The following is a 25405-nucleotide window of genomic DNA, read 5'->3' on the forward strand; positions in this document are numbered from 1 at the left end:
TCAGACCTCTAAGCACCTTTGCAAACCTGATTTTTTAATTTTTTTAAAAACTTACTGGTATTTTTAATATGGTTTTGTGAAGACATAAGCTGCCATTTAATACCTACAATTTGTGGGGTATTTTAGGGGCTGATTCTTTGTGAAGGTTCACTGTATGTTCTTGTGAGATTTCAGATAGATGTTTTTCTTCTCTCAGCTTGTGATAGGGTGGTTTGCTTCCCCCCACCTTGTTTTTTTTTTTGACAAACCAAAGTTACAACTTTTTGTTTGCAACCACAGCCCAGTGAGTTCGGAAATGACAGAGATCCTCTTACCCAGGTTTCTGGCAGGCAGAGCACAGTCTGTTGTTGCTCTGTGATGGGAAGTGGTGAACCCAGAACGTGTTCTCCTACAGAGAAGGAGGCCTCTCATCTGGAGAATTCCTGCCTGTCAGCAGTTTGTAGGCAGGGTCTGCTGCATCTTCTTAGTCCCCAGATGTCCATGGTAGTATTGTGGTGATAAGATAGGATTAAAAATTCCTCATTTCTTTGTACATACAAGGCCTGGCCTGTTGTTACACAAACAGTGTGAATCAAACATTGCAAATCTGTAAATGCATCCTCTCCACCCCTCTGTCAAGAATGTGATGAAAGAGAGAAACTAAGCCCAGCATTGTTCAAGTGATCTTGGATGACCCATACACAAAAAAGCTAAAATAAGGCCAGGCCCAAAGTCTTGAAATCACACAAAACATCTTCATTATAGTTATTCAGAGACAAAGCTCGAAATAAAGCCAGAATCTTAATTCACCTCTTTTCCATCCTTCCTTAGGGGTTTGCAGAGCACTAGTACCTCTGAACTGCTCCAGTTTGGGCTGGCATATGATCAGAAGCCAGCTGAACACTGTACATTTAGCAGGAGTAGCTGAAGGTCACTGGAGTCGTAGCTCCTTGTGCCTGTCCAGCATCCTGATATTTACTGTAGCTCTGTAGTAAACCCAACCAAAGCACGATCATCCCTTGTCTGGGTTTGGGTTCTAACAGATACTGCCCTTCTCCTTACCCAGTCCTCAGTATAAATGTGCTTCCTTTGATGTCAGCCATGAATTCTTGCTCTCTCCCGAATAAGCTCAATCTTCACTATGATTTATAAATTATCACAGCAAAATGCAGCTGCAAATGGGAAATACAAAGTCTCTGTAATCATGTTATATTTTAAGGCTATGTGATTTGTAATCTAAAACATTCACTGGGGCTAAAGGAACGTCTGTTGATTGTTTGCTATTTTAATCACATGTACACTCCTTTAATCCTAAGGAGAGGAAAGTAATTATGTTTCGTTTTCAATTCTTCCTAGCTGTTGTCAGTGCTGGCCATGGACTGCCTGCAAAATTTGTGATCCACTGTAATAGCCCAGGTTGGGGCTCAGACAAATGTGAGGAGCTGCTGGAAAAGACAGTGAAGAACTGCTTGGCTCTGGCTGATGAAAAGAAGCTGAAATCAATCGCGTTTCCTTCCATTGGCAGTGGCAGGTAAGGCTGTCAGGCAAACCTGATGCCAGATAGGTCACATTCTCTAAGTGCCATCTGTTGTTCCAGTCCCTTCCCATGTATAAAACACATTGCTACAATGCTGGTTTTTTTCTCCTTTGTTTAAATCAGTTCCCTAAAAGAAGTGTTTCTTCTAAGTTTGTTCAGGCAGTGCATGAAGCCTGCAGTGTTTTCCTGAACACCAGTTCAGTTTTGGCAGATCTTATAGTGCCCTGCAAATCTTAAAGCATGCAAAAAAAAGAGCATAAAACGAATTTTCAAGAGAATATTAAAAGACTTTCTTCAGACTATCAATTCATTTATATAAATTGGAGATGTGGAAAAGAACATGAAGAAAAGGGACCTCTTTTGCCTGATTTTAGTGTGTAATGAAACTTACCTGTCTTAGGATGGCCAGAAGACATGGCTTAGTGTTTGTTTAAGCTGCAAAGCTAAAGTGCCTTGATTCTCAGGATTTGCAGAGTCACTTCAAGCTTTCATCCAAAATCCATAAGCTGAATTCCATGCAGTTTACATCATGGGACTATTTCATTAAAAAAAAAAAAAAAAAACAACTTAAAAACCCTTGCCAAGGTCTTGAAAGCCTAAGTCTAAAGTTCAGGTCCTCTGGCTCTGTACAGTGTGCTCAGTGCCTTTGAAAGTTGGATTGTGTTCTTAAGAGTCTCAATCCAGACTGACTGCACCTTTAGTCTGAGGCTCCTGGGTTTGGGGTGCAGAGGGAGGTTGGGAACACCTGGCCTTCAACAATGGCTCAGTATGAAGACCAAAGGCCAAATCTAGACTGAATTACACAGTTGCGTCTCTTAAGAGGGTCAGTTGTTCAGGGTTGAGTTTGCCATGAAAGAAGTTGGCTGGTGTACAGCAAGAATATTCTTCCCATTGTGCTGTGTTGCAGCACTAGATTAATTCTTGCATATTCTGTGGGCTAGGGCAGAAAACCGTATTCAAGGTTTTGGGAGAATGACAAGAAATAAAAGTTTCGTTAAGATGATAAATTTAAGCAACTTGCATCATACAGATCTCCAGCTAAAGTTAATTTGCATGGGTGTCATTTTAAGGAGATAACTTGAGCAAACTTTCCAGAACAGTAGAGAAATAGAGCAGAGGGTTCAAAGTAACCTGTTGAATTAGCAGTCAGGGTCATAGGCTGGTCAGTACACAGAGAAGCTCTGAATCGCTCTCTGGGAGAAACTCTATTCCTCCACAGAATAATGCAGAGAGTGCAGAGTGACTCTTGAATTGGTTATGTAAAAGTGACACCATGTAAATTATCTTCCACACAGCCCTGTCTTTTCTGGATAGTTCCCAGCCCTTGTTGTGAAGTAGGTGATTGGTATTGGAAGATGATGAAGCCCTGAACAATCATCAGGATTCACATTCTGTTCTGAAATCAGGTTACTGACAGGCAGGATCTGGGGCAAGTTCTCCACTTGGCATAACATGTCATTCTTACTCAAGCCAGTTGAAGTGGTGCTTTTAAAAAGTGGAGAGGAATCAAAAGGCCTTGAGTAATATATGAGGTTATGTATTTTTCCTTTTTTTCCCCTTAATTAGAGATACTCAAGCATAAGTTAATTTTGGAGAGAACATAATATATTCTGACAGTACTCTCTACTTGTTTTTATGAAGTCAAAAGCTTTAAAAAAAGAAAAAAGTAAAGCTTTAAAAGATAGCAAATGCCAAAGACACCACATGTATGCAGCTGTTCTAGTACAGGCATCTGTCAAGCAGACATCACCCAATAAACCCATATAAACAGTTTCATTCTCTTTTATAGTTGAGGAATGGGATTACATGAGGGCAGTTCAAATAAATCACGAGGGGAAATAAAATAGCATACTTGTAGCGTTCATTGGGCCAGATGCTCAGCTACAGCCAACTTACGGAAAGCACAACTTGGGTGCTGTTCAGAGGTAGCCTGGAGTTCATTCTGGTAGGGCCATCAGGGGAAAAGGGAAAGGAGAGTTAGGGATTGAACATGAAATATCCTCAGAGAACGAATTTCATTCTGAGGCTCTGACTTTGATCTGAATTGACACTGGTTTGGCTAAAGTCCCAAATTGCCTTTTCACAAAAATTGAACTCAAACCCATAGATCAATGCATAAAGCTTCTGTTTCTTGCAGCTCACACATGGCCATCAGGCCAGCACCTTTCTGCTGATTTTTCTGCTCTTTTTCGTTTCTCTTGGGAGAGGTGTCCTGAGCAAATGGATTGTTATCAGCTTCCCTGGCACCGTGCCTTCCTTTCACCAGGCCACTCTTCTTTCATGTGCCTTGGTGTGACCACCCTGCCAGAACACTCGGAAGTTGTGTGACTTCAGAGGCCCCTGAGAACAATTCAGAAAGAGTGTATATCCACATATGGATGCTGCTCTGCATGACAGTTCAGGAGCAAAATTCCTGAAAGATCTCTTCAATGTATGCCAGGATGCAGCATTCATAAGTAGCCTGCAAGTGCTCAGGTGTGGAAGCTGCTGACTCCTAAGTAGCTCCTGTGTCAAAACTGCTCTTAGTTGATTAACTTATCACAAAACTGATTATCCCTGACCAGCTCATTTGGGTTTAGAAGAGTACAAGCTTTTCTCACAATGCTTTTTCCTTTTTTTTTTCCTTCTTCAATAGAAGAAAAAAACCGGGCATTTTTAGAAAAGAAAAAACAGTGTAAGCTATTTCTTGCCATCATATTTGAAATACCACAAACATTATCTTCAAGAGAGCATGTATAATATCGCATTACAGGCAGGACTGACACAGAATTGCTCTGTGAGAATGTTTTTTGGTAAGGCAATATGCAGCAAGTGGGCCATGACACAGGCAGTTGCCCTTCACATTGGTGTGTTGCCGCACAGAAGAAGAGGGAGATTACAACAGCATTTTACTACCAGTGTGGTGCTTCAGTAAGCAAGTGCTGAGAAATGTTCACCTGTTAGAGCCAGAAGTGAATTTAGCCCAGCTTCTTTGAACTGCTTGGGAAATGCTGAGAAACTCATCCCTCTGTGTAATCTGTAAATTATCTGTAGTATTAATAGTACACACTTTACAATGGGGACTATTAACTGTCAGATATCTGTTAGTGCATGTCAAGGAGCCAGGTGATGTTAAACAGGCTCTTTCAGATTCTGATTCAGCAGAGTGGTCGTGTCCCATCACCTTCAGACTGACTGACTACAGAGTGCATGTCACTGAGACTGGGGGAGGGCTCAGACTTTGTCAGGGCAAACTCATGGTCTGGGTGAGTAGCATTACTTCAGGAGTAACACAGCAACAAAAATCAGGCCACATTCCAGGCAGTTACCAGGTGTAATTCCAGGAGTTTGCCATGACCTATAAAATTCACAGTTCAGGTCATAGCTTTGTTCAGACCGTTCTACTTGTGCTTGACTTGTTTTAAGATTAGATTAATCTTTCAGACAAGGATTCCTAGATAAAAATGTGAAGAAGTTTGCAAGAAAGGTTGTCAGGTTAGGTCCTGTAAAATCCTATGCTTAGTAACCATTAGTAGTGGTAAGACCATTTTGTATTTTGGGTCTTTTCATGTTTCATATTCTATATCAAGTTCTCTGTCCCTTTTTACTTTAACAGTTGCTTTGCTTTCAGGACACGTTTAACTTCACAGCTCCAACACACACGCTGCTTTCCAGAACGCAGAAGGCTCTTGGTTTGCTTACCTGTTAAATGAGAATAATTGACCCATCAGGTATCATAAGCTTCAACCCATCAATGTATGTAGAATCTGTATTCATGTTCTGAGAACGCTTTTCTTCTCTTTGAACATTTTAAGTCTTGCCTAAATCAACAAGTTTGTAGCTTCTAATTCAGACTGTAAACACTGTCTTCGCAGCTTTATTTACCATGGAGTGTCGGCAAAAAGCCAGAGCCTTCCCTGGGAGGTTAAACCATCAAAAGTTGGTTCAGCAAGTCTTGATTTTCTTTATTTTCTCTCTCCTTCTAGAAATGGCTTCCCAAAGCAAACAGCTGCTCAGCTGATCCTGAAAGCCATCTCCAGCTATTTTGTGTCAACAATGTCCTCTTCAATCAAGACGGTGTACTTCGTGCTCTTCGACAGTGAGAGTATAGGGATATACGTGCAGGAAATGGCCAAACTAGATGCCAACTAAGCCTAGAAAGCAACAGTACCAGCCCCCTCTTCCACCCATCAGCATCCCCAAATCCTTAACTCATTGTGAGGCAGAGCATCTCTTATTTTAAATTTTGCTCATCTAGGGGAATAAAGGTGGGGTTTTTGTCATTTTGTTTTAGAATTTTTTGTTTGTTTTGTTTTTCCTCTCTAAACTGTTTTATGTTGGCACTGATAGTTGGCATTACTGCTGTTAATGCACTGTTATACCAGGCATTGTCTGAAGTTAGTGTAATCTAGAAGATTTTATAGTTTTATTTTAATGAAGTATGAATTGGAGCAGGAAGCTGTTAGGAGTATGTAGTCTTTTACTTGTGAAAGAAACAGGCCAACCCTATTTTGTAACTGTGTTGTGGTGCTTTATCAATACATCGAGTGGCGTTCCTTTCATTTTTTAAAAGAACAGATGCTATAAACCTAATTTGTGTTTGTTTATTGTCTTAATGATTCTGGAAGGAAAAAAAAATACAGAAACCCTGTTGTCCTTAATTATATTTACAATTTTGAAACTGTGTGAATTGATTTAGTAAAATGTTTGAACTGTTGCTCTTGGTGTACTTGGATTGATTTTTCCTTTAAGCCTTTATTTTCTAAGTTCTGAAAAGTTAGCTCTGAGCAGCATGAGAGCAGATCAGAACTGGTGAGCTGAAGGCTTGTTTGGACATGCTGGGCATCTTCCGTGCTGGCTGGATGCGAGTGTGCTCAGTGATGCTCACAGCTGGGATTTTTCCAGACTTCCCAGTTGTTGCTTCAGATCCTCCTGTTCAGAATCTGCCCTAATTGCCTATTCAGTTTGGGAGGTTGAAGCCTTTTAGATCAAGCAAGGCCTAGCATTTTTTGAACTCTTTCCAGTCATCTAATATTAGCCTGTTTAAAGCTACTTTGTATTTTTTTCCAAATATTTATGAGCCCTGTTTGTAGTGGTCACCCTGCCCTTTGCACAGCTGAAATCCATACCAACATAGACCTTTATGGAACCCACTTGGGTTTTTACTTTGAGAAAAAAAGAAGTTACACTTTTAAAAGCTGTTGCATGTGGATGGTGCTCTGAGGGAGGCAGCTCTTCCTTTGAAGTTTTTAGCTGATGTCTAGGTAGGAGGCATACGTTTTCCATCTCTGTTGAAAACTTCATTTGCTGATGAAAGGATATTTCATATCCACTCTGGATTGGTCCAGAGCAACAAGCAGACCAAATCTGATTTTTCAGTAAGTTCAGGAATACCAAATATTGAAAACGTGTAGCTTGAACTCCTGCAGAAGTTTGGGGTATTTTGTGTAGAAGTTGAAATACTTGGAGCCTTTAAGTGTAGAGGAGCAGCAGCACCAATAACAGATGGCAAAATTTAAAACATAAAATAAAGGTTATTCTAAATATATACCCAAAGTTAAAAGGAGCAAAGAGTAAATTATTTGTGCTTCAAATGCTAAAGGGTTTTACCAGAATATCAGCTCAAACTTTAAAATTTTTAATGGCCAAAATGCACTTGGTGCATTGTTTAAAGACAGCAGCTTAAGGGACAGTAAATGAAATAAGGTGCAGTACTTCAGGCATTTAATTGTGAAGCATCTGCTACTGCAGTTGGAACTTGCACTTTCCCCAAATTTCACTAGATGTCACTAAAAGAATTGAAAGATATCAAAAAACTCATATGAGCAGCTAACTTGGAGTGAAATGGGCCTTGATTTTTTCCAGCACAGGAGGGGATTTTTGACACAGGAGTGTGCATCACACTGAGTGTTCAGATCACAGAATCGTGATCTGTTTGCAGTGGAGAATTTACTGTATTAAATTGCACTTTATTTTAAATTCAAAGTTTTAATGTCAACAGAAGTGTTTATCCAGATATTTTCTAGGTAGTTTAAAGTACAACCTCCAATGGCATTTAATAGATCTCTCTTACGCTGCACCAGACTGGGAGGGCCAACTTTTGTCTTTCAACTAGAAAATCCTAAAGCAAACTGAATTGTAATTCAAATCACATGGACTTGCTTTTTCTGGCCTCACATCCCATCTCTTTATTTAGCTGTGGGCTCCAGAAATAGCTTGGCTGATTTCTTTGGGATCACCTGTGATGTGCCATTTTATTTGCTGGGATTATGGTGCTTTTGTAAGGGAAAAACAAAATCAATATCATTTGTGGTGTTGGAGCTGGTCTCATGTGGGGCATCACCATATTCTCCTTCCATACAAACAGCAGTGTTCCTCGTCCAACAGCCCGGAGCCGTCCGTGTTCACCCACATCGCCCACAGCCCAAGGAACGCTGCTCCAAGGTCCCAGAATCCAGCAGGCTCTGTCAGGAGAGCCAGAGATCCCGGAACAAGCTTGACCTCAGGCAGCCCAAGCAGATTATGGCACCTATTAAAGAACCTAAAAAAGTAACATATCAGGTTACATTCATAACAAGGAAAACAAGAAACTCCTGCTAACACATGCACTGGGGCCAGGACATTACTTTGGGAATCTCTGTGGCATTTTGCTTGTTGGAGTTAAACGTGCAAGCTCCACTTGCAAAAGAAAAAATAAAAAAAAATTTTAAAAAATGAAAATTACACTTTGGGAAGACCACACATGGAAAAATCTCAGAAATCTCAGTGAGGTACCTTTACAGCTTCTATTGGTAAGTTCATTCTGGCTTTTACCTGAACGCAGCAGTTAAAATAGACATTCTCCAACTTTTTCAATACTTTCAAAGCTTAAAAGCATTTTGTGGCCAATAGCGTTTTCAGTTTGTATCAGTAGAAGTCAGGTGCCTGAGCAAGGACTACCCTGACAGGAGGTACAGACATATGGCAGAGGCTTTTCCTGTCCTGATTCCTGTTGCAGCCTGGAGACCCCACTGCTCCTTATTTTCAGACAACTACACAAAAAACAGGTGGGACTGCACTGCTTTCAGTGTGCTTGACTCAGAGATTACAGGTCTGACACTACATTTTATCATCAGCATTTAAACTTAGAGCATAGTTGAGAACAAATAATTGTTCTAATTATTTTTTTTAAAAATCTATCATTCATTAAACAATCTTAGATGAATAACTCAAACCCTCTTTACCATAATATTGAAGAAACACAGCATGCAGCAGGGTAACAAATGCACCAGTGGGACATCAGGACATCTCCAGAGATTTGTCACCAAAAACGCTTCTATGTACAAGATTTTATCACCATTGGGGAATGCAATTCAAGGGTCCATTGGGAGCAGTATCAACATAATCATACAGATAACATGAAAATACAAAAAGATACGTGTAAGTAGCTAGATAGGAGACGGTGTAATCCTTCAGCCACCAAGTGTACTAAGGAAGAGTCACTGAAATGGCTGTGGTTTTGTAAAAATGTGAGGAAAACTGGAACTGGAGTCATTAGGTCTGAGCAAAGTACTTTTAGAAATGCTTTTTTCAGTAAGAAGGGGAATCTGGAACCTTCCTATTTGTGTAAACTCTCCAAAAACCAGAGTAGAATCAGAGTCCTAGAATGGTTTGGGTCAGAGGGACCTTAAAGACCATCTCTTTCCGACTCCCTGCCCTGGGCAGGGACACCTTGCACTAGACCCCGTTGCTCAGAGCCCAGCCCAACCTGGCCTTAAACACCTCCAGAGAATTCAGAAAAAGCATCCCAAAAGGGAAAATAGTAACACACAGACAAGACATCAGAACCATAGTCAGGCTGAAACAACCAGAGAGACAAAAGTTTACAGAAAAATAAGGCTCCGATTTTCCAGCGTTCATTAGCACCAAGTTTTTGTGAGCTCCCTTCCCCTTGATCCCAGCTAAAATTGGGGTTTCTGGACAGAGAAACAGCATTGACAGGAGCTGCAGGTGCTGGCTACTCAAAGATGAGGTCTGTAGGCTGTGATAACCCATCACATACTCTGCTCTGTGCTGGTTTTACAGCGGATAGTAATACCTAAAGTTGTAACAGCAACTCGGAGGGAGCAACATAATTGATAGGCCTGAAGAGTGCAGGTAAGTAGGAGGATTGTATTTATATCCCTGGCACAAAACCCAAAGGGAACCAGGCTATTGCACACTGGCTAAAGTGCTTGAAAATTGCCACCGATTCTTTTTTGTGTCAAGTTCTTCAGAGATTTAGTTCACTCCTCCGTAGAATCCCACTTAATGCCTCCACAACTCATGTTTAACCATTATCACTAGCGACCTGCTCGTAAATGCTTCTTCCTTGTTAGATTCCACGGCCAGGAATCAAGGGGAGATGATACTGCTGTTTACTAATAGAAAGGAAGGAGCGACAACGTTTCCCAGCACAGCCCATAAAATCCCAACTCTTCCCCACTTTTTCACCAGCCTGGTTAACGGAAGAAATTTGATATTTTTGTACCTTGAAATGACTAACCTTCTTAGGCTTAGGAGAATAAATTAAAGTTGAGCCAAAGTATGCCTCAGCTGCAGCAATGGGCAGATTGATTTGCTTTCCATCTGGGAGATTAAATTCCACTGCCAAAAAAATGGCACCAGCATAATTAGCTGTCAGTCAAGTTGCAAAGAGACAGACTATGTGGGATAATTGAAAGCCCTGCAGCTTCTCATTACATACTACAGTAGCCCTATTTGCAAATTTCCACCTTGAGGAGGTTCTCCCAACATGGTCAGGATTGTAACTCATTCCTCCTGGCACATTCTTCTGAAGCGAAACAGGAGTATTGTGAAGGGATGGATTAATTTTAACTAACTCGCTTAACCTAAGTTGGTTATAATATATTTGTCAACAGCCCCTGACAGCTCCACTAGGCTTTAATTGCAAACAAATCCAAACAGCTGGAAGGAAGTGGTACATCTTCCACTCTGGTTATGCCCCAGAGACACCTTTACAGGCATAAAAATTACCTCCTTCCCTTTGCCTTTCCTTTTTCTCCGTGCACTGTCCCTCCCACAGGAATCCTCCTATTCGGCAAATTGTAATTCATAATGAACCCATCAGTATGCGATATTACAAACATGTACCTTTCATAAAATAATGAACTCTTTTTTCCCCTCCCCTGTTTCCTGAGGCCTGAGAACGCTTCAGCGATTGCTGAGTGTACAGGGAAGTTTAGAATGATAGAAGAGAATCACAGAATGGTTTGGGTTGGAAGCAACCGGAAAGATCCCCTGGTTCCAACCCCCTGGCATGGGCAGGGACACCTTCCACTAAACCAGGTTGTTCAGAGCCCCATCCATCCCGGTCTTGAGAAACAAGAAGCTCTGATGATCAGTCCAAGCCTTACTGAAGAGTGTGAGGTAATCCTGGTGATGAGGCAGGAGACAAAAAGGGTTCCAAGAGTAAAATATGTCACAGCTTTCATCCTAAAACTATAGGGAATATGTAAACCAGATTTTTCCTCTGACTATAATGGGAGTCAACACTGCCTGCACTCTCCTTTTAGGGTGAGATGTAATTTCTGTCACTCTTCCCCAATAAACTAAGGAGAATTGGGTCCATCACACTCACCAATCCCTCAGTTTTAAACAAGACACAATTACCAGCAGCTCCAGCTGAATACCCTGGCCATCCTTCCCTCCCTAGGGGAGGAGGCAGCCTTGCCCCTGCCTCACAACTGGGCGTTATCTGAGCACATCTACAATAACGTGATTTATACCAATGTCCTGAGGCAGGAGGGATGGGGGAGGTTTTGTGAGCTTCACCTGCTTTCGGCAGCTTCAAAGTTCTCCAACCCAGAAAAGTTACCGGTTCCCACAGAAGAGGGAGCCAGTGTCACACCTCCCACATGGCTCTGAAACCTCCGCGCTAATAAAGCCCGGACTAATACACTAATAACTCTTCTTAAACCAGAGCTTTCATTATAAATGTAATTTATGCTCACCTTTAAGAGCTCCACAAACCTGAGCCCTCTCACAGGCACAGATTTGCCTCTTGCCTCCCTGCAGCACTTCCTCAACACTGGGAGTGTTTCCAGTGCTGGGACTCACTGGTGTGAACTGGGAGCCAAACTGGGAACAGAGCAGGTGGTTCATAAAATTAGTAAAGCCAAAGTAATGAGTTTGCTGCTGTGATGTGGGAGAAGACTGGGTTGGCACAACAGAGCAAGACAGAAACTGCAGAGAACAGTGTGAAACTATTCCTGATTATTCAGGCTCCATCAGAAATATAAATAGGCCAATCTACTCCTATGTCTAGAGGGAGCAAGTCAGGATTTAGCACACAGACAGGTCTCACGCTGGCTTATCCTCATGTATGTTAGGAATGGGAAAATTGCCCCTCTTGTCTGTGCACAATGCCCCTTTATGATTTACTAGACAGTCCTCTTTTTTTGCCTCAATTAGTCACTTCAAAAGAGGATGGAAATGGGACATTCCTAGCCCTAATACTAAATGCATGTAGTCAATAAGAAAGGAAAAACACTGAAAAATGTTTAAAGGGAGGGTGCTTAAGTTATTGCAGCCCTTGGGAGCATTAATGTATGTGCCAACAAGTTACTGTATGTGGCTTTAACATGCTTATTTATTCTGCTGTGCAATAAAATGCTCTCTTAAATAGTGCCAAAACCTGTTTGCCATGGCAACCCCTCATCACACATATGTTGCAGTAGTACTTACAAGCACCTTCTTAAAGAGAAATACACATCAGAATAAATATCTTGTGACCTTCAGGGCATTTTACAAAGTTTAAGCACCCAAGTAAATATTACTTCGGACTGAAATATTTATTCCAGGTAATTTTTTTTCCCCTTTGAGCAACATTAAGCAGTGAAGCAAAGCTTGTTCCTTGCTCACTTCTCTCCAAGTGGAGCTCTAATGACTTGGACAAAGCACAGAGCCTGGTTTTTACCTGGCAGGGCTCAGGTGCTGCCAGTTGGCTGGGCAAGCATGGTAGGGATCAGCTGGTCTTCTATAGTTTCAAGTGCACTGCAGCTGTTCCTGGTGTAATTAGTCATCCTTTGTACTGGCACAAGAAAATAGATGTTTTCCCTCCTCCCATCACACTAAATGTTTGCTCAGTGTAGCCCCTGGCCTGGAATCCAAGTGTGCACGTGTCCATGATAAAGCCACTAACACTGGTGTTACACTTCCAGTCCTGCAAGTACCCAGGAAAGGGGTCCTGCATTCTTTTACCACTGCTTAATTTACTGCTGTGCCTTAACAGAACTGGCAAGACCAGCTCATTTCCCACGTCACTGGGAGATACATCCACAGAGCACTGCAGGAAACTGCATGGAGTAAGTAGGTCTGGGTTATCCTGCTGAGCCATCCTCCCACTACAGGACGCTGCAGTGTGGGAATCCCTGTAGGAAACCAGCGAGGGCTGCCCTGTTCACTGTCCAACCATCATCTCTCAGCTGGAGACAGCACTAAATGGAGGAGGTTCCTCAGCCTTTCCAGATGCAAATTCCCAGTGACTCAACAAGCAAAGCCTGATTGATAGTGGCCTTTTTTTATTATCATTGGCTGTTTGTCCTGTTGTGCACAAGCAAGACCAGTGGAAGGAGCAGCCAGGCAGGTTCTGCCCAAGGAGCAGGGCTGTGCCCAGGAAGGCTTAACTGCCAGGAGTTACCTTATCTGCCCTTCCTCCTGCCTTCCTTCTCACCTGCTTCCCTTTGTGGGGTTCCCCCTCCTTTCTTTCCCTTTTGCTTTCAAAGAACACTATCTAAAATTTCCCAAACTCATCACAGGACTGTACAGGATGATGAAGCACCTTTATTCCCCAGGTCTTGAGAGGCCAGGGCTGGCTCAGCAAGCTCAGGTGGCTGGCCCATCAGAAATGGCTGGTGGAGCCTCCTGAGAAACCACTCCCCAACAGCTACAATGACCCTGCATAACAGCACATCCTGAAAAGCCCCCACAGCCCCCAAGAAGGATTCCCAGTGCCCTCCATCCTGGAGGTACTGCCCAAATGTGAGTTCATGCTTGGGGCATCCCAGAGAGCACATTCACTTCACTGAATTCTGCTAATAAGATTGGCAGGGGGAGAATAAGAGATATTTTAGTCCTCTGGCATCATATAGAGCCACAGAATCTTTTAGGTTTAAAAAAAAAAAAAATGCAAGATGGTCAAGTCCAACCATTAACCTAACACTGCCAAGCCCACCACTAAATATTATGACTTTTTGCATATGAAGTTCAGTTTAATCTTTACAGAAGGAAATCCATGAACATTATCAGTCCCTCCTAGGCCGTGCACTTTCCTCAGAGTTGACAAACCTTGCCCACTCCATTGCCCACCTAACTTCCCTGTCCCAGGCCCTGCTGCAGACTGTGGAGGGAAAGGGCTAGTCGCAGTAAGGCACAGGGAATATTACCAGATATGGCTGTACAGACATTCTTTCTTGTAGCCAGCTCCAGGAAAATGCTCTCTCCAGCACCTGGGAAAGAAATCCTAGAAAGCACCAGAAAACAGTTGTTTAAAAAATAAATAGATGTATATAAAGCAAGAAAAGAAAACATGTAAGTGTATTCTTAATGCTCCATTATTAACGGTGCTCAGGAAGGGATTTTCTGCTTTGCTGGAGCACGTAACAGGCTTAAATAAGAATCCCTATCAGAATATAACTTTGTAATTATGCAGATAACATTTTGTTCTTGTAATGACAACATAAACACTCACAAGCTGCATTGCTTACACATTTCTGTAAATAGCAGAGATATCTCTCAGGTTGCATTTCCTTGAACACCACAAGTGTCACCTTGACAAACCACAAATCATTTAAGACTCCAGGCATTTAATAGTGGTTTTAGTCAGGCTTTCAGCTACTGGCTCCTGGCAGGATTCCTGAAGCACTTGTGCCAGGCAGAAAGCTGATTTCGCAGCCCTATGTTATTAATTAACCATTTCAGCACCAACTCAGGTGCATCCTTTGATGCTCAGTGAAACCTGTAGAGAGCAAACCATCCTGAGGGCTGTTTTAAAATGCCTCAGTTTTACTCTTTATCTCTCAAAACAACAATACCATGCCTAGAAAGACAAAATCATAGAATGGTTTAGGTTGGAGGGAACCTTAAAGACATTCCATTCCACACCCTGCCAAGGGCAGGGACACCTTCCACTATCCCAGGTTCCTCCAAGAGCCGTTCAGCCTGGCCTTGAACACTTCCAGGGATGGGGCAGCCACAGCTTCTCTGGGCAACCTGTGCCAGGGACTCCCCATCCTCATGCTGAGGAAATACCCTCTTTTTTTCTTATTTTCTCAGTGACGAACATAGATTACAAACACAGCACTTGCACGCCTGCAGCTATGACAGGACATAACTCAAAAATTCCAAATGTACAGAAATAAAGTCTAACAGCTCTGTACAGTAAGTGATTCCTTCTGGTAAACTGTGACCCACTTCTACGCTATCACAGCAAATATGTGTTTTACTGCTCTGGCAGTGGGATCGATCCCTTCCACAGTAAGTGTTTAAACAGATGCATGCTTTGCTGGAGAACTGTTTTTGGATCAACTCCATGAGAATTCAAATTTGTGCTGAAATGTCTAATTATGAACACTTCTGTCATGTCTTACAGCTTCCTAATCCCAACTGGAAAATATCTTTATTTTATACTGGTGTCATCAGTTTAGATGAACATATAAATTTCCCTTTATTGAGCTGCAATTTTGCAGTGCACTTGCAAAATTCAGAAAATATGTTAATATGTGATTCCTCCTAAAAGCAGGCACTGAAATCACACTGATCTACTTGTACATGTGTTTATAATTATTTCTGTACATTACTGTATCCAAATAGCTGTTAGAAAAAATTCCAGGCTAGTGTGGATATGTTTAGTTTTACCCCAATGTCCATAAATGCACAAGAAATCTGTGCTGCCTAGAGACTTCTGAAAGTCTTGTTCTAGCTGGAATCAAATATCAGGAGTGATACCTATTACTGCATCTTGCCTATCCCATTATAGCTTGGCTTAGAGGCATCGCAATATTTTGTGTCATTACATAGTGCTGGAGGCATGAAAATTCTCCAGGCTGATTAGCATCGTAGAATTTCTCACACAAGCACCTAATCCATCGGAAAGGACTGTTGGGTCTCAGCTGATCATTCATTTGTCTCATTGAAACACTATGACTCCATTTTAAGAGCTTTTTTATAGACTCGTATAAAGGAGAAAGTGAACTTTTTAACATGTTTGCACTTCACTAAGTCAATACACATAAAAAGAAGTACAACTGGGGTTCCTACATGAATACACAGCCCAGAAGTGCTAAGCTGGTAAAGAGATACAGCTACTAGGTAGGCAAGAGATTAACTTTATTTATTTCCTTTTCTTCAATTTGCTAGCTTCTTCCTAGAGATACAACAGACATCCAGGAATGTGGCAGTAGGATGAGTCAGATCCCAGACTCCCCAGACAGATGTTTTACCCAGTACATTCATATGCAAATTTTTTTCCCCCTAAATTATTTTCTTGGAATAGTCTGTGTTACTCCATGAGTGGTTTTGCTGTTGCTTTTCTTTGAATGCCAAATCCAAAAGCAGAGCAGGATTCCCAGAGAACTGTCACTCCTGTCTCTATAGAAATGTACATGCAGCTTAACACATGTATCTCTGTCCTAACAAGTTTTTCAGGGAGTACTTTGCTCAGTTATCTGATAGGAGGGTCCCAGAGCAGTGGTGAGGATTAGGCATCTATTTCTCCTACACGAAAGTCTGGTGCACTTGTCCATCCTGCTGCCTAACAATAGTTCATAAAGCATGGTGGGGTGTTTGACCCTCCCAATTTACTGAGAGCATCTCCTTCTCCCCAGCATCCCTGGTTGTTGCCCAGATTATTCCCACACCAATACAAAGATCCGAGTCATATGAGAGAGAAGAAAATCAAGTTCCCTGCAATGGTAGTGTTGGAGGCACTTGCCCCCCTCTCTGATGGTTGGGAGATGGCAGGAGAATGACTTAGAGGAAGCAAGACAAAGAATCTCAGCAGCTGCAAGATGCAGCAAACAAAAGAAACATGTTTTTTAAATAGAAACCATCAGCACCAATAGTCTACTGCGCTTTGCCCAAGTGAATTTTTATTAGGCTCTGTAAAAGCTTCCAAATCTGAAACTTTAAAAATATTTTTTTCTGCTTAAAATGAAATTTAAAGTGGCAGGTTTTATTAAAAATTAATGTTAAAGCAAGAGCATTGCCAAGAAAATCACTGAGATGAGTAATGTTATCAATTATCATTTAAACATCTACATTTTCAATAGTCATCCAAAACCTGTCACGAGGAGGACAATCAGGATCTCCCAGCCAGACGGCTGATGAAACAGCACCAACCAGCCTTTGCCATGGACAACTCCCTCCTTCATAGTCTAACTTCCAAAATGTTCACATCCCTGACAAACTTTAAAGAAAAATATTTGATCCAAAATTAATGACATTGGTGCAGTACCATTGATTGCTCAGCTTGCAAGAACCTGAGTGGTACTTGGGAAAGCACCAGAGGAAAGTAGGAAAAAAGAAGAAAAGAAAATAAGCAATCAGAAATTCAGAAAGTCCAGTTATATTCAGAAAAGAAGAACCCTCACATCAGGAACACAATCAAAGGAAAAGTTGCAAGCTGGCTTGGATGGTGTTTCAGTTAAAGCCTTCCCAGGCTGGGGGTATTCTTTTTGTTTTCTTGAAAAGTACACACATTAACCCAAACCCTCTGAAGGGTGGTAAAAGCTACAGAATTCCCAGCCATTGCCAAGCATCATCTTTTCCTAAAAATACTGTTCTAGGCTGTTATTTGACCTAAAAGTTGAGAACATTTAAACCAGAGCGAACCACAGGCTAGAGACAATGCTTATTAGAAACAGCCTCAAATGATATGTATAGTTGGATACTGTGATCTTAAAGATATATAACAATAATTCTTCTTGGAAGATAATCTCCCTGGAAATGAGGGCAGAAATTTATGCTGCCCTCTCCTTTCTGACATTACATTGAGAAATACCCTGGAAATTCATGGTTTATTACCATGAAATGAAAGTTTAAGGGAGGAGATCTGTCAGGGCAAGCAGACCCGTAGCTGTTGGATCAAGATAAATACATACACAGAGAAAAACTTTTCACTGCTAAGTCTAAAACCTTAGGGAACCCACCTGCTTTGCCCTGCTCCACAGGTTTAATGCAAGTAACCTATTGTAACAGCCATAACTCTATCAAGAGCATAACTGCTGCTTAAAATAACCCAGAGAACTAGGCATTCCTACTTGGATATATCTGGAGCTTCATGATGGCAGCATTTCCATTTATAAAATAGGGATGTAAACCAGCTGGGACCCACCAAACCCACTGCAGTGCTCTGCCAACAACAGACAAGATTTCCGGTCCCAGGTCAATTTGCTGTGGAGGATTAGGGACGAGCAGGGCTGGCTCCCAGGAGCTGGATGACAGACATAGTGAGAGCAACCCTAACACAGCCCCAGTGCCCCCAGAGTGTGTTCAAACACACCAATATCAGCTGTCAGATATAAAAAGGGGTTGAGGCCACTGGCATGCAGAGCATTTTCTCCAAGTCTACACCAAGCTAAAGTCTTGCAGGGAAATCTTGATTTATGTCTCTATATAGTCCATAATCAACCTCATGATCCAGGAATTAAGGGAATCTTGAAATAATTGCGAACTTCTTACATAACTAGGGAATTTGTTTTTCATTTCTCCCTCCAACAAAAGAAGGTTTTGACTCTTCTGCTTCTACATGATCCCACACCCTTCCCAACAACGGGCTAATTAACTTTTGATCCCAAAAGGATATGAAGAACAAAAGGACATCATGGTCTTTGGGTGCATGAATGCAGGACAGCAAGCCATATGCAAGCAGTGTTTGAGTGTTTCTACTGTTTCCCTGACTCCCAAAATTCTCTGAAAGACCTGGTAGAGCTCATGTTATGATGGGCAATTTGACAACAATCTGAAATATGTCCTATCCAAAATACAGTCAGTGACACAAGTGGTCTAGGCAGCAAATACAATGTTTGCCCACATGTTATGATTCTATGAACATGCGGAGTAGCATAAAATAAGATCTTTAAATGCTTTTGAGTTAAACTTCATTACCTCACTCAGTGCCTTGTTAACTAGGTCTAATTTTAATCAGCCAATAATCCTAATTGAGCAGAGTTGTCTTCCAAGAGATGGTGGGAACGACATCACTGCCCCATCACATTCATTCAAGGCACAGCATTCCTGGAGTGCTTGTCATTCTAAAGGCTTTGTTTCAGAAACCACGGGCAGTATAATTTTATCCAGTCCTGGCGAAGTATGGAGGTCCATTTCATCATACTTCTCACCACAGGACTGTTGGAGATCCAAGTTTCTAAGCAAGATGACTGTGACTGCTTCCATCTCACAAAAAGGTGGGAAGAGAAAGCCATCCCAAAGACAGATTTTGGGGCAAAATACTCAGGGCTTTCAGTATTAGGACAGTTGATCAAAATATCTCTAATTTCCATTAGCTCTAAGAGGTAAATTTTTCAAGCAGCTCCTTATTTTTTTACTCCTTTATTAAGACAACCCATTTCCTTTTAATTAAGAACCCAGTGCCCCTCTGAGAGATAAACAAAAGGGAAGGAGATCCCCAGCCAAGTGAACAGGATCCACTCTCTGATATGCAGTTTTTGCATGGTTAATGGATGTTGGGCATTAATATTTCTTACCCTTTTGTCTGTGTTCACTGTAATAGAAACCCCTGTCTAGACTGAGTGGCTACTACAAGTAATCCCAGTAATATCCAATAAAATCACTCTGAAATGTGATAGCTATAGTTATCAAGGAGCACCAGGATTAACTTGATTGATTGAACAATGGACTTCTGGTTTTTAACATGATCTATATGTGTCCCAAAAAAAATTCAAAAATACACATAAGGTTGTAAAACCTTCAATGCTGGGCAACTTATCATAGTCTGTAAGTGTACTGACACACCCTGAAAGGAGAGGGATTAGTGCTGCTCCAAAATTAAAGGATAAATGGCAATGATCACAAAGAAATACTTTCACTTAACCAACTTCTGCAAGGATAGGATACATCACCCTCCCACTGACAGCCAGCAAACAAAAACATAAATATTCAATTCAATCTTTGCTTTAACGTCCTCTGCTGAAAATACTGCAAAAGTCTTCATTTGTGATTTAAGTCCAACCATGAGAGCCACTTGCTTTTCCTAAAGTGGTCTCTGAAGTGTGTATTTTATTAAACAAGGAGAATTAGGTTTTTCCAAGAGGTATGAGATCACATGGAATGCAGTTACTGAATTTAAATAAGTAGCAAAACGTCTAGGCCCAGGTGTAGAGCACCATCCACTTCTATTATGACCCCACAATGGCTTTCTTACTGACCTAGGTCTGCAAATGGGTATCCATCCAATACCTTTGCTTTGAGCTTAGTTGGCTCATGGTGGGTATGTCTGATCTTTCTGAAGACTGAATCACATCAGTGGATAATTAATAAGTCAGAGATACCTGGAACCAAAACCCCTGCACTCATTTCCAGCTCTGCTCATAGTCCTCTTTCTGAAGTTGTTCAAAACTTTGAGTTCTTTGCATGGGCTGGTATGAGTCTAGAAATGAGAAAAAACGCTCCTGTCTAGTACAAAAGAGAGAACATTCAATAACTAAATGCATGCGTAAATTGAAGATGAATTACTTCTCAAACTAGAAAAGTATCAACCTTTAGGAAAGTTACTCAATAAATCAGTTTAATCTAAGGAATTAGATTAAGAAAGATCCATCTAAAGAAACACATTTTATTTCCAGAGCTCATAATCAGTTCCCAGGAAACTGAAAGGGAACTATCTTGAGTTTGCAGCAGTACCCAGCTGTAGAAAGGCAACAGTGTGGATACCAAGAGGTTTAGTAGAGGCACAATCTCTTAGGAACAGGTTTTGAATGACTTGGTAGCAAGATGGGGCTTTTTGCTCATCTGTGGCATACCAAAAAACAACACATCTGCAAAGGAATAGAAAACTACTAACCTTAACAAATTCTCCTGATGTTCAGGCTATTTCTGCACCAGCTGTGCAATGACACAAAACATTCAGGCACTGTCTCACACTGCAGCAAAAAGGCAAACCTCCCTCCCAGTACCTCTGCCTTCCCTTTTATAATGCACCTGTGGATCACATTTCCGTTGGTTCCTGAATTAAAATGGCAGAGCAGGTGGGTCAGGTTTGCTTGAAAAAACAATTGAAGGAGCTCTCCCTATACTGCCACTTGTTAAGCAGCTCAGCCTTGCTCACCTGGTCTGCTGCAATAGGGCTGCTTGTTCCCTTTGTTCCTGAAAGTAATCCAATTTGGGCAGGGAAGAAAAGGGAATTCCAACCAAGAGTTGCTCATTCACTATTAATTTTTGTTTTTCTGGTGGAAACATTCTTGTTGCTACAAGCTGGGGCTGTACCCACTGCCCAACTTTCCTCAAATACCAACCAAATCCAACATTTAAAATGAGCAAGAGGTGAATACTTTAATCAATTCCATCCACCAGCCACTATGGAGCTCTGACAGTTTCTTAAAGGAGGATATGGTCCATGTCTAGCAAAACATGGTTAAAGAGCTCCCTTTGCTGACCTGACATGGAACCTTTCCCTGAGCCTTCTCAGTGCAGGAAAATATTTATTTTATTACAGCCCTGCAGAACTCATCCCAGTCCAAGCACTCAGATTAAGACCAAATGTGTTGAGCTTGCATTAGGTGAAGTTATGAGATGTGTATTTGGGATTTTATCTTTTCTATAGATGCTGGTGATGCTGAAAGGGCACAAAATAAAGCAACGGCAATAATAACAGTGCTCATGGCAGTGGGTGGGTTCTGTTGGGGACTTCATAAAGGGGATAGCCCTACCCTGTGTCAAATGTTGTTTTCAAAGCCTTGTGTAACACAAGTCTCCCTGAATAGTAAGAAATTCCTTTTACAAGGAAACTCACCAGGCTCTCCTGGCTGGCTGAGCAACATCAACCCTTCAAGTCTCAGCTTACATCAGCTCCCTGCACATCACAGACATCTCCAGACCTGGCTTAGCAACACTGCCAACCACCCCAACACCAGGAGGGAGATGGAGGAGGGAACCTCTCCCCAGCCAAAACAGAAAGGTGTCGAGGTGGGGAGAGTTCACAGTGCACACATCTCTACTGACGTACCCAAATCTGATCCTGGGAATCCTGCAATATGAGAGAAGGGACCATCTGACCTGCACTGAGACCTAACTCTGAGGTGTACAGGCAGACACCAATGCACCACGCTCATTTATTTCTGATTTTCACTGCATTAATAGCTATTTCGATAGCAGTGAGAGAACTGAGATCTCATGGGGTTCGACATTGATGAAACCATTAAGGAATTTTCTCACCAAAATTTCTAAGTAATCCATGTTCTCATAGTAACAGCAAAATACCTGTTTAAAATATAGTTGCAAATATCCTGTTTCTTTTTATTGCTGAGTTGATATATCAGACCTGGGATATGAGATATATATGATATTTCCATTACAACCATAATGTCTCCTTGGGACCTATATGGTGTCAGTGTGTATTACCAGACTTCAAGAGTGATCCTGAATACAAGGATTTTATTTACTAAAATATCACATATACCAGTTCCTGATCCTGATTTTCTCTGTAATACAAAGAAAATGAAAACTAATGAGAAATAAATACTAATTCTAATATTTAAAGCCCAAGTGTAATTTTCCAACTTTAGAAAACATGGTAGGGAAAATAGAGGTGGGAAAAGTGTGAAATCATAAGTTCTTTTATCTGATCACAAGAGAAATGCCAAATTATTAGCATGAGGGTTTATTAGTGTCTCTGGGCTTGTTTCTGAGACTGTGTGAAAGGAGCCTTTATAAAGGAGGTTTTATTCGAAGACACCCCCCAGTTCTCACACAATTTTCCAAAAGTGTGACAATAGATCGCTAATACAGAAACTGAGATCTGCCACAGCATTATCTGTCCATCTATTTGAAAGCAGCTTGAGAAGTGAGGAAGGGCGGTGAGGTGCAGATGTTATCAATTAGCCAAAAAAGTTAACAAAACTTCAAACCGCAACAGTTGTTCCAGCTGAGAAGGCTGAGGTTTGAAGTGGGTATTGAGCTGTTGCTGTGTGCTCACTCCTCTTGTATGTGCTGATAGGAAACCAGTCAGACCACAGCTGTGAAACCCCAGCTTTGGGAACCAGATCCTCACTTTCAAATCCAAGGGGCAGCAGGCAAGGCTTGTATTGCAAAAGATGCACAGTCCTGAGGTAAAAATCACACCTGATACAAAACAGGGCTTGTAAAATGGTCATTGATGAACAAAGTGAGAGATAGATAAAACCCACTTCTGTCATGGCAAAACCAGCAGTGACATGAAGGTTTTGTGAATTGCTATTAAAAATAGTTCCTTCAAATTATGACACGAAGGCAAATGTGTGGGTAAGGATGACAAAGTCTAGAAAAAAGAGAAAATTTGCTTGGTCTATGCCCTGAAATGCCACCACCTGAGTGGGGTGCAATTGCAAAAAAGTACATAGGTTTTTGCAAACACTTATTCATTTTTAGACCACACTGAACCCTCAGCACCATCCACTGATCACCTGCTAGAACATTCAAACTTCGGCAGAAGGAAAATCAGGGATTTGTATTTCCTACTGACAAAAAATAACAGATGTCCAGAGCACAGGAGAGCCTAAGAACCTTCCTTCCCTAGTGCAGGACTTCCAGCCTGTGTCTCTCTATGGCTTATTTAGTGCAGCTTGTGGCCATCCCAGCAGGCCCATTACCTCCAAGCAAACGTGCACTGAAATCCAGCCTGCAATGCTCCCAGGTGCACTGAAGTGACTGCACTGGCAGCAACCAAAGGCACTGCAGGTTCCAGAGCAGACTGAGGACACTGCAGGCTAGAAGGGCAGTGTTTAAAGCCTGTTGGAACAGGCACTGGTGCTTTCTGTGGAGCCTCTGTGAGCTGAGCAGAAGCTGCTCGTCACCTCTGCAGGCAACATTCATCCAGACTGCGTTTCTGACCTACTTCTGCAAAAGTGAAAGCAGAGTCTAACAACAAAGTAAGTTCAAGATAAATACAGCTTGCCTGCAAAGTCATGATGTCTTGATTGTGGCAAACCTCCTGGTGATGTCCTTGGCCCAAAGTCTTGGGTGGGAGACAAACACATGGAGGTGTTCAGCCAACAAGGCTCCCTGGCAACAAGACCACAAACCAGGGAGAGAGAATGGGTTACATGGTTGGAAGCAATAGGAGGCCAGAGCAACCAAGGGCAGCTGAGTAATTGATCTTATAAGAGTTAATTAAAAAATCAGTGTGATTCAGAAGAGTGCAGCCAGAGGTTTATAAGGCAGGGTGCTGTGGAGGGTGTGTGTTGGCATGGTTTAAAAGAAATAACAGCAAGAAATACAACAGTCTCTGATCCTGAAGTGACAAGAGAGAAACAATAAAAAGTTGCTGTACCTGCAGTTTGTCAGTGAGCTCTACAAATGGGAGTGAAGACTTTGTTTCATTGCCTTGGAGCACAGAGCCGTCCCTTTGGTTCCATGAGTCCTGCATGACATGGCCACTAGCCCAGATCTGCAGCCATCCCTGGGGTGTCAGTGGGGTTGCATCTGCCTTGTCTGAGTCAAACACTGCCTTCGTTAGCTGGCAAGTGGCTGCACCAGCAGACAGGCAAGCTGAATGAGGTCTGAGTCATGCAGCCGTGGCATCTGGTGCACCAGTCCTTGTGGAAAAATGGGCTGAGAGAGGCCTCCTGGCTTGCCCAGCCTTGTCTCCTGCTATCACAGGCACCATGTTGGATAATCCCCTTCATAAACAACAGCAGCTGTGGGAGAAAAGCCTGGAATGGTTGAGGATGCAGAAAGTGAGGTGTTACAGCGTCCTGAGTCAGGGGGATTGGGAGTATGTAAGGAATGTAGCTATGTGCTGCTCAGAAGAGCAACATAATATTTTATTAATGAAACTGGAAAGTCATATATCCAGGGAAACACCCAAGACTTTAATTATGCCAGAGAGGCATCAGGGTAATGCAGTACTTACTTTCTACTTCTGGCCTTGAGTTCAGAGAATTATTTTCTTCTGTTTCAACATTTGGTTGAGCACGACATGCCAGCAGGAGAGGAAAAAAAACTGGTTTCCATTCCTGTGAGTACTGCGTCTGGTTTAAATCATGAGAGAAGGAGACTTCTAATGAGGCTGATTCATATAATGATGTATTTTACAAGCTATTCTTAGCAGATTCACTGCAATATGTCATTCTTTATGTACCATGAGAGATATATGAGCACACAAGCTTACGAAGGGTGGGGAAGTCTCTGAATAACTGGCCAGTTTTGCACCTCATGTGCTGGAGAAGGGGAAGTTCACACAGACTATTGCTTCCAAGCCCTCCAGACCTCAGGTCAGCTGTGAACTCCACTCCAACAAATCCCAACATTACAAGACTCATGTCTTAAAACTTATTTCCAAGGAAGTGTCTCATTTTATTGCAATACGAATAAGAGACTCTAAGGTAATATTTACTTTGGTCTACATTTCATAAAAAAAGAAGACTGTAATTTCATGGAGGCTCAAACAGAAATTCCTCTTTCCATCCAAGCGGAAGAAATCATGTTCAGGACCTTTCCCCGAGGGCTCAAGGAAAGCACATTAACATGGCAACTCCCACTTTGCTTTATTTGTGAGTTACCCTTGCAGGAGGATGAGGCTGGAATTGAGACAAGCTATAAGTGGACTAACTGGCCAAAGGCTGTCACATTAAGGGGTAGGCAAAGATGCTGAGAGGATAATCCCAAAGATGCATTTTTCCAGCTGATGAAAATCAGAAGAGCCAGATAATCACTGAG

At 41.9% G+C, this 25405-nt stretch overlaps 1 protein-coding gene and 2 long non-coding RNA genes across 8 annotated transcripts in view; 1 reads left to right on the forward strand and 2 right to left on the reverse strand.

Annotated features, from left to right (window-relative positions):
• Positions 1 to 6212, forward strand: part of LOC104689626 (core histone macro-H2A.1) — a 43790-nt gene extending 37578 nt beyond the window's left edge. For all 6 annotated transcript variants that reach the window (XR_005603037.1, XM_039559419.1, XM_039559421.1 and 3 more), the window contains 2 exons: positions 1336 to 1510; positions 5482 to 6212. Coding sequence is in view for 5 of the 6 variants with exons in the window: in XM_039559419.1 (XP_039415353.1) it covers positions 1336 to 1510; positions 5482 to 5647 (341 nt within the window). In the remaining variant the exon portion in view is untranslated. The remainder of the gene's footprint in view (positions 1 to 1335; positions 1511 to 5481) is intronic.
• LOC120410716 lies at positions 294 to 2124 on the reverse strand. Its single transcript, XR_005603038.1, has 3 exons — positions 1908 to 2124; positions 1042 to 1151; positions 294 to 547 (listed from the first exon to the last, which is right to left on the reverse strand). It is a non-coding gene; the product is annotated as an uncharacterized LOC120410716 (long non-coding RNA).
• An 85-nt stretch (positions 6213 to 6297) lies between the features above and the next one.
• On the reverse strand, positions 6298 to 20718 carry LOC109144612. Its single transcript, XR_002045485.3, has 3 exons — positions 20556 to 20718; positions 13921 to 13997; positions 6298 to 8036 (listed from the first exon to the last, which is right to left on the reverse strand). It is a non-coding gene; the product is annotated as an uncharacterized LOC109144612 (long non-coding RNA).
• Between the last annotated feature and the right edge of the window lie 4687 nt (positions 20719 to 25405).

This window comes from Corvus cornix, chromosome 13, assembly GCF_000738735.6.
Source record: "Corvus cornix cornix isolate S_Up_H32 chromosome 13, ASM73873v5, whole genome shotgun sequence".
NCBI lineage: Eukaryota > Metazoa > Chordata > Aves > Passeriformes > Corvidae > Corvus > Corvus cornix.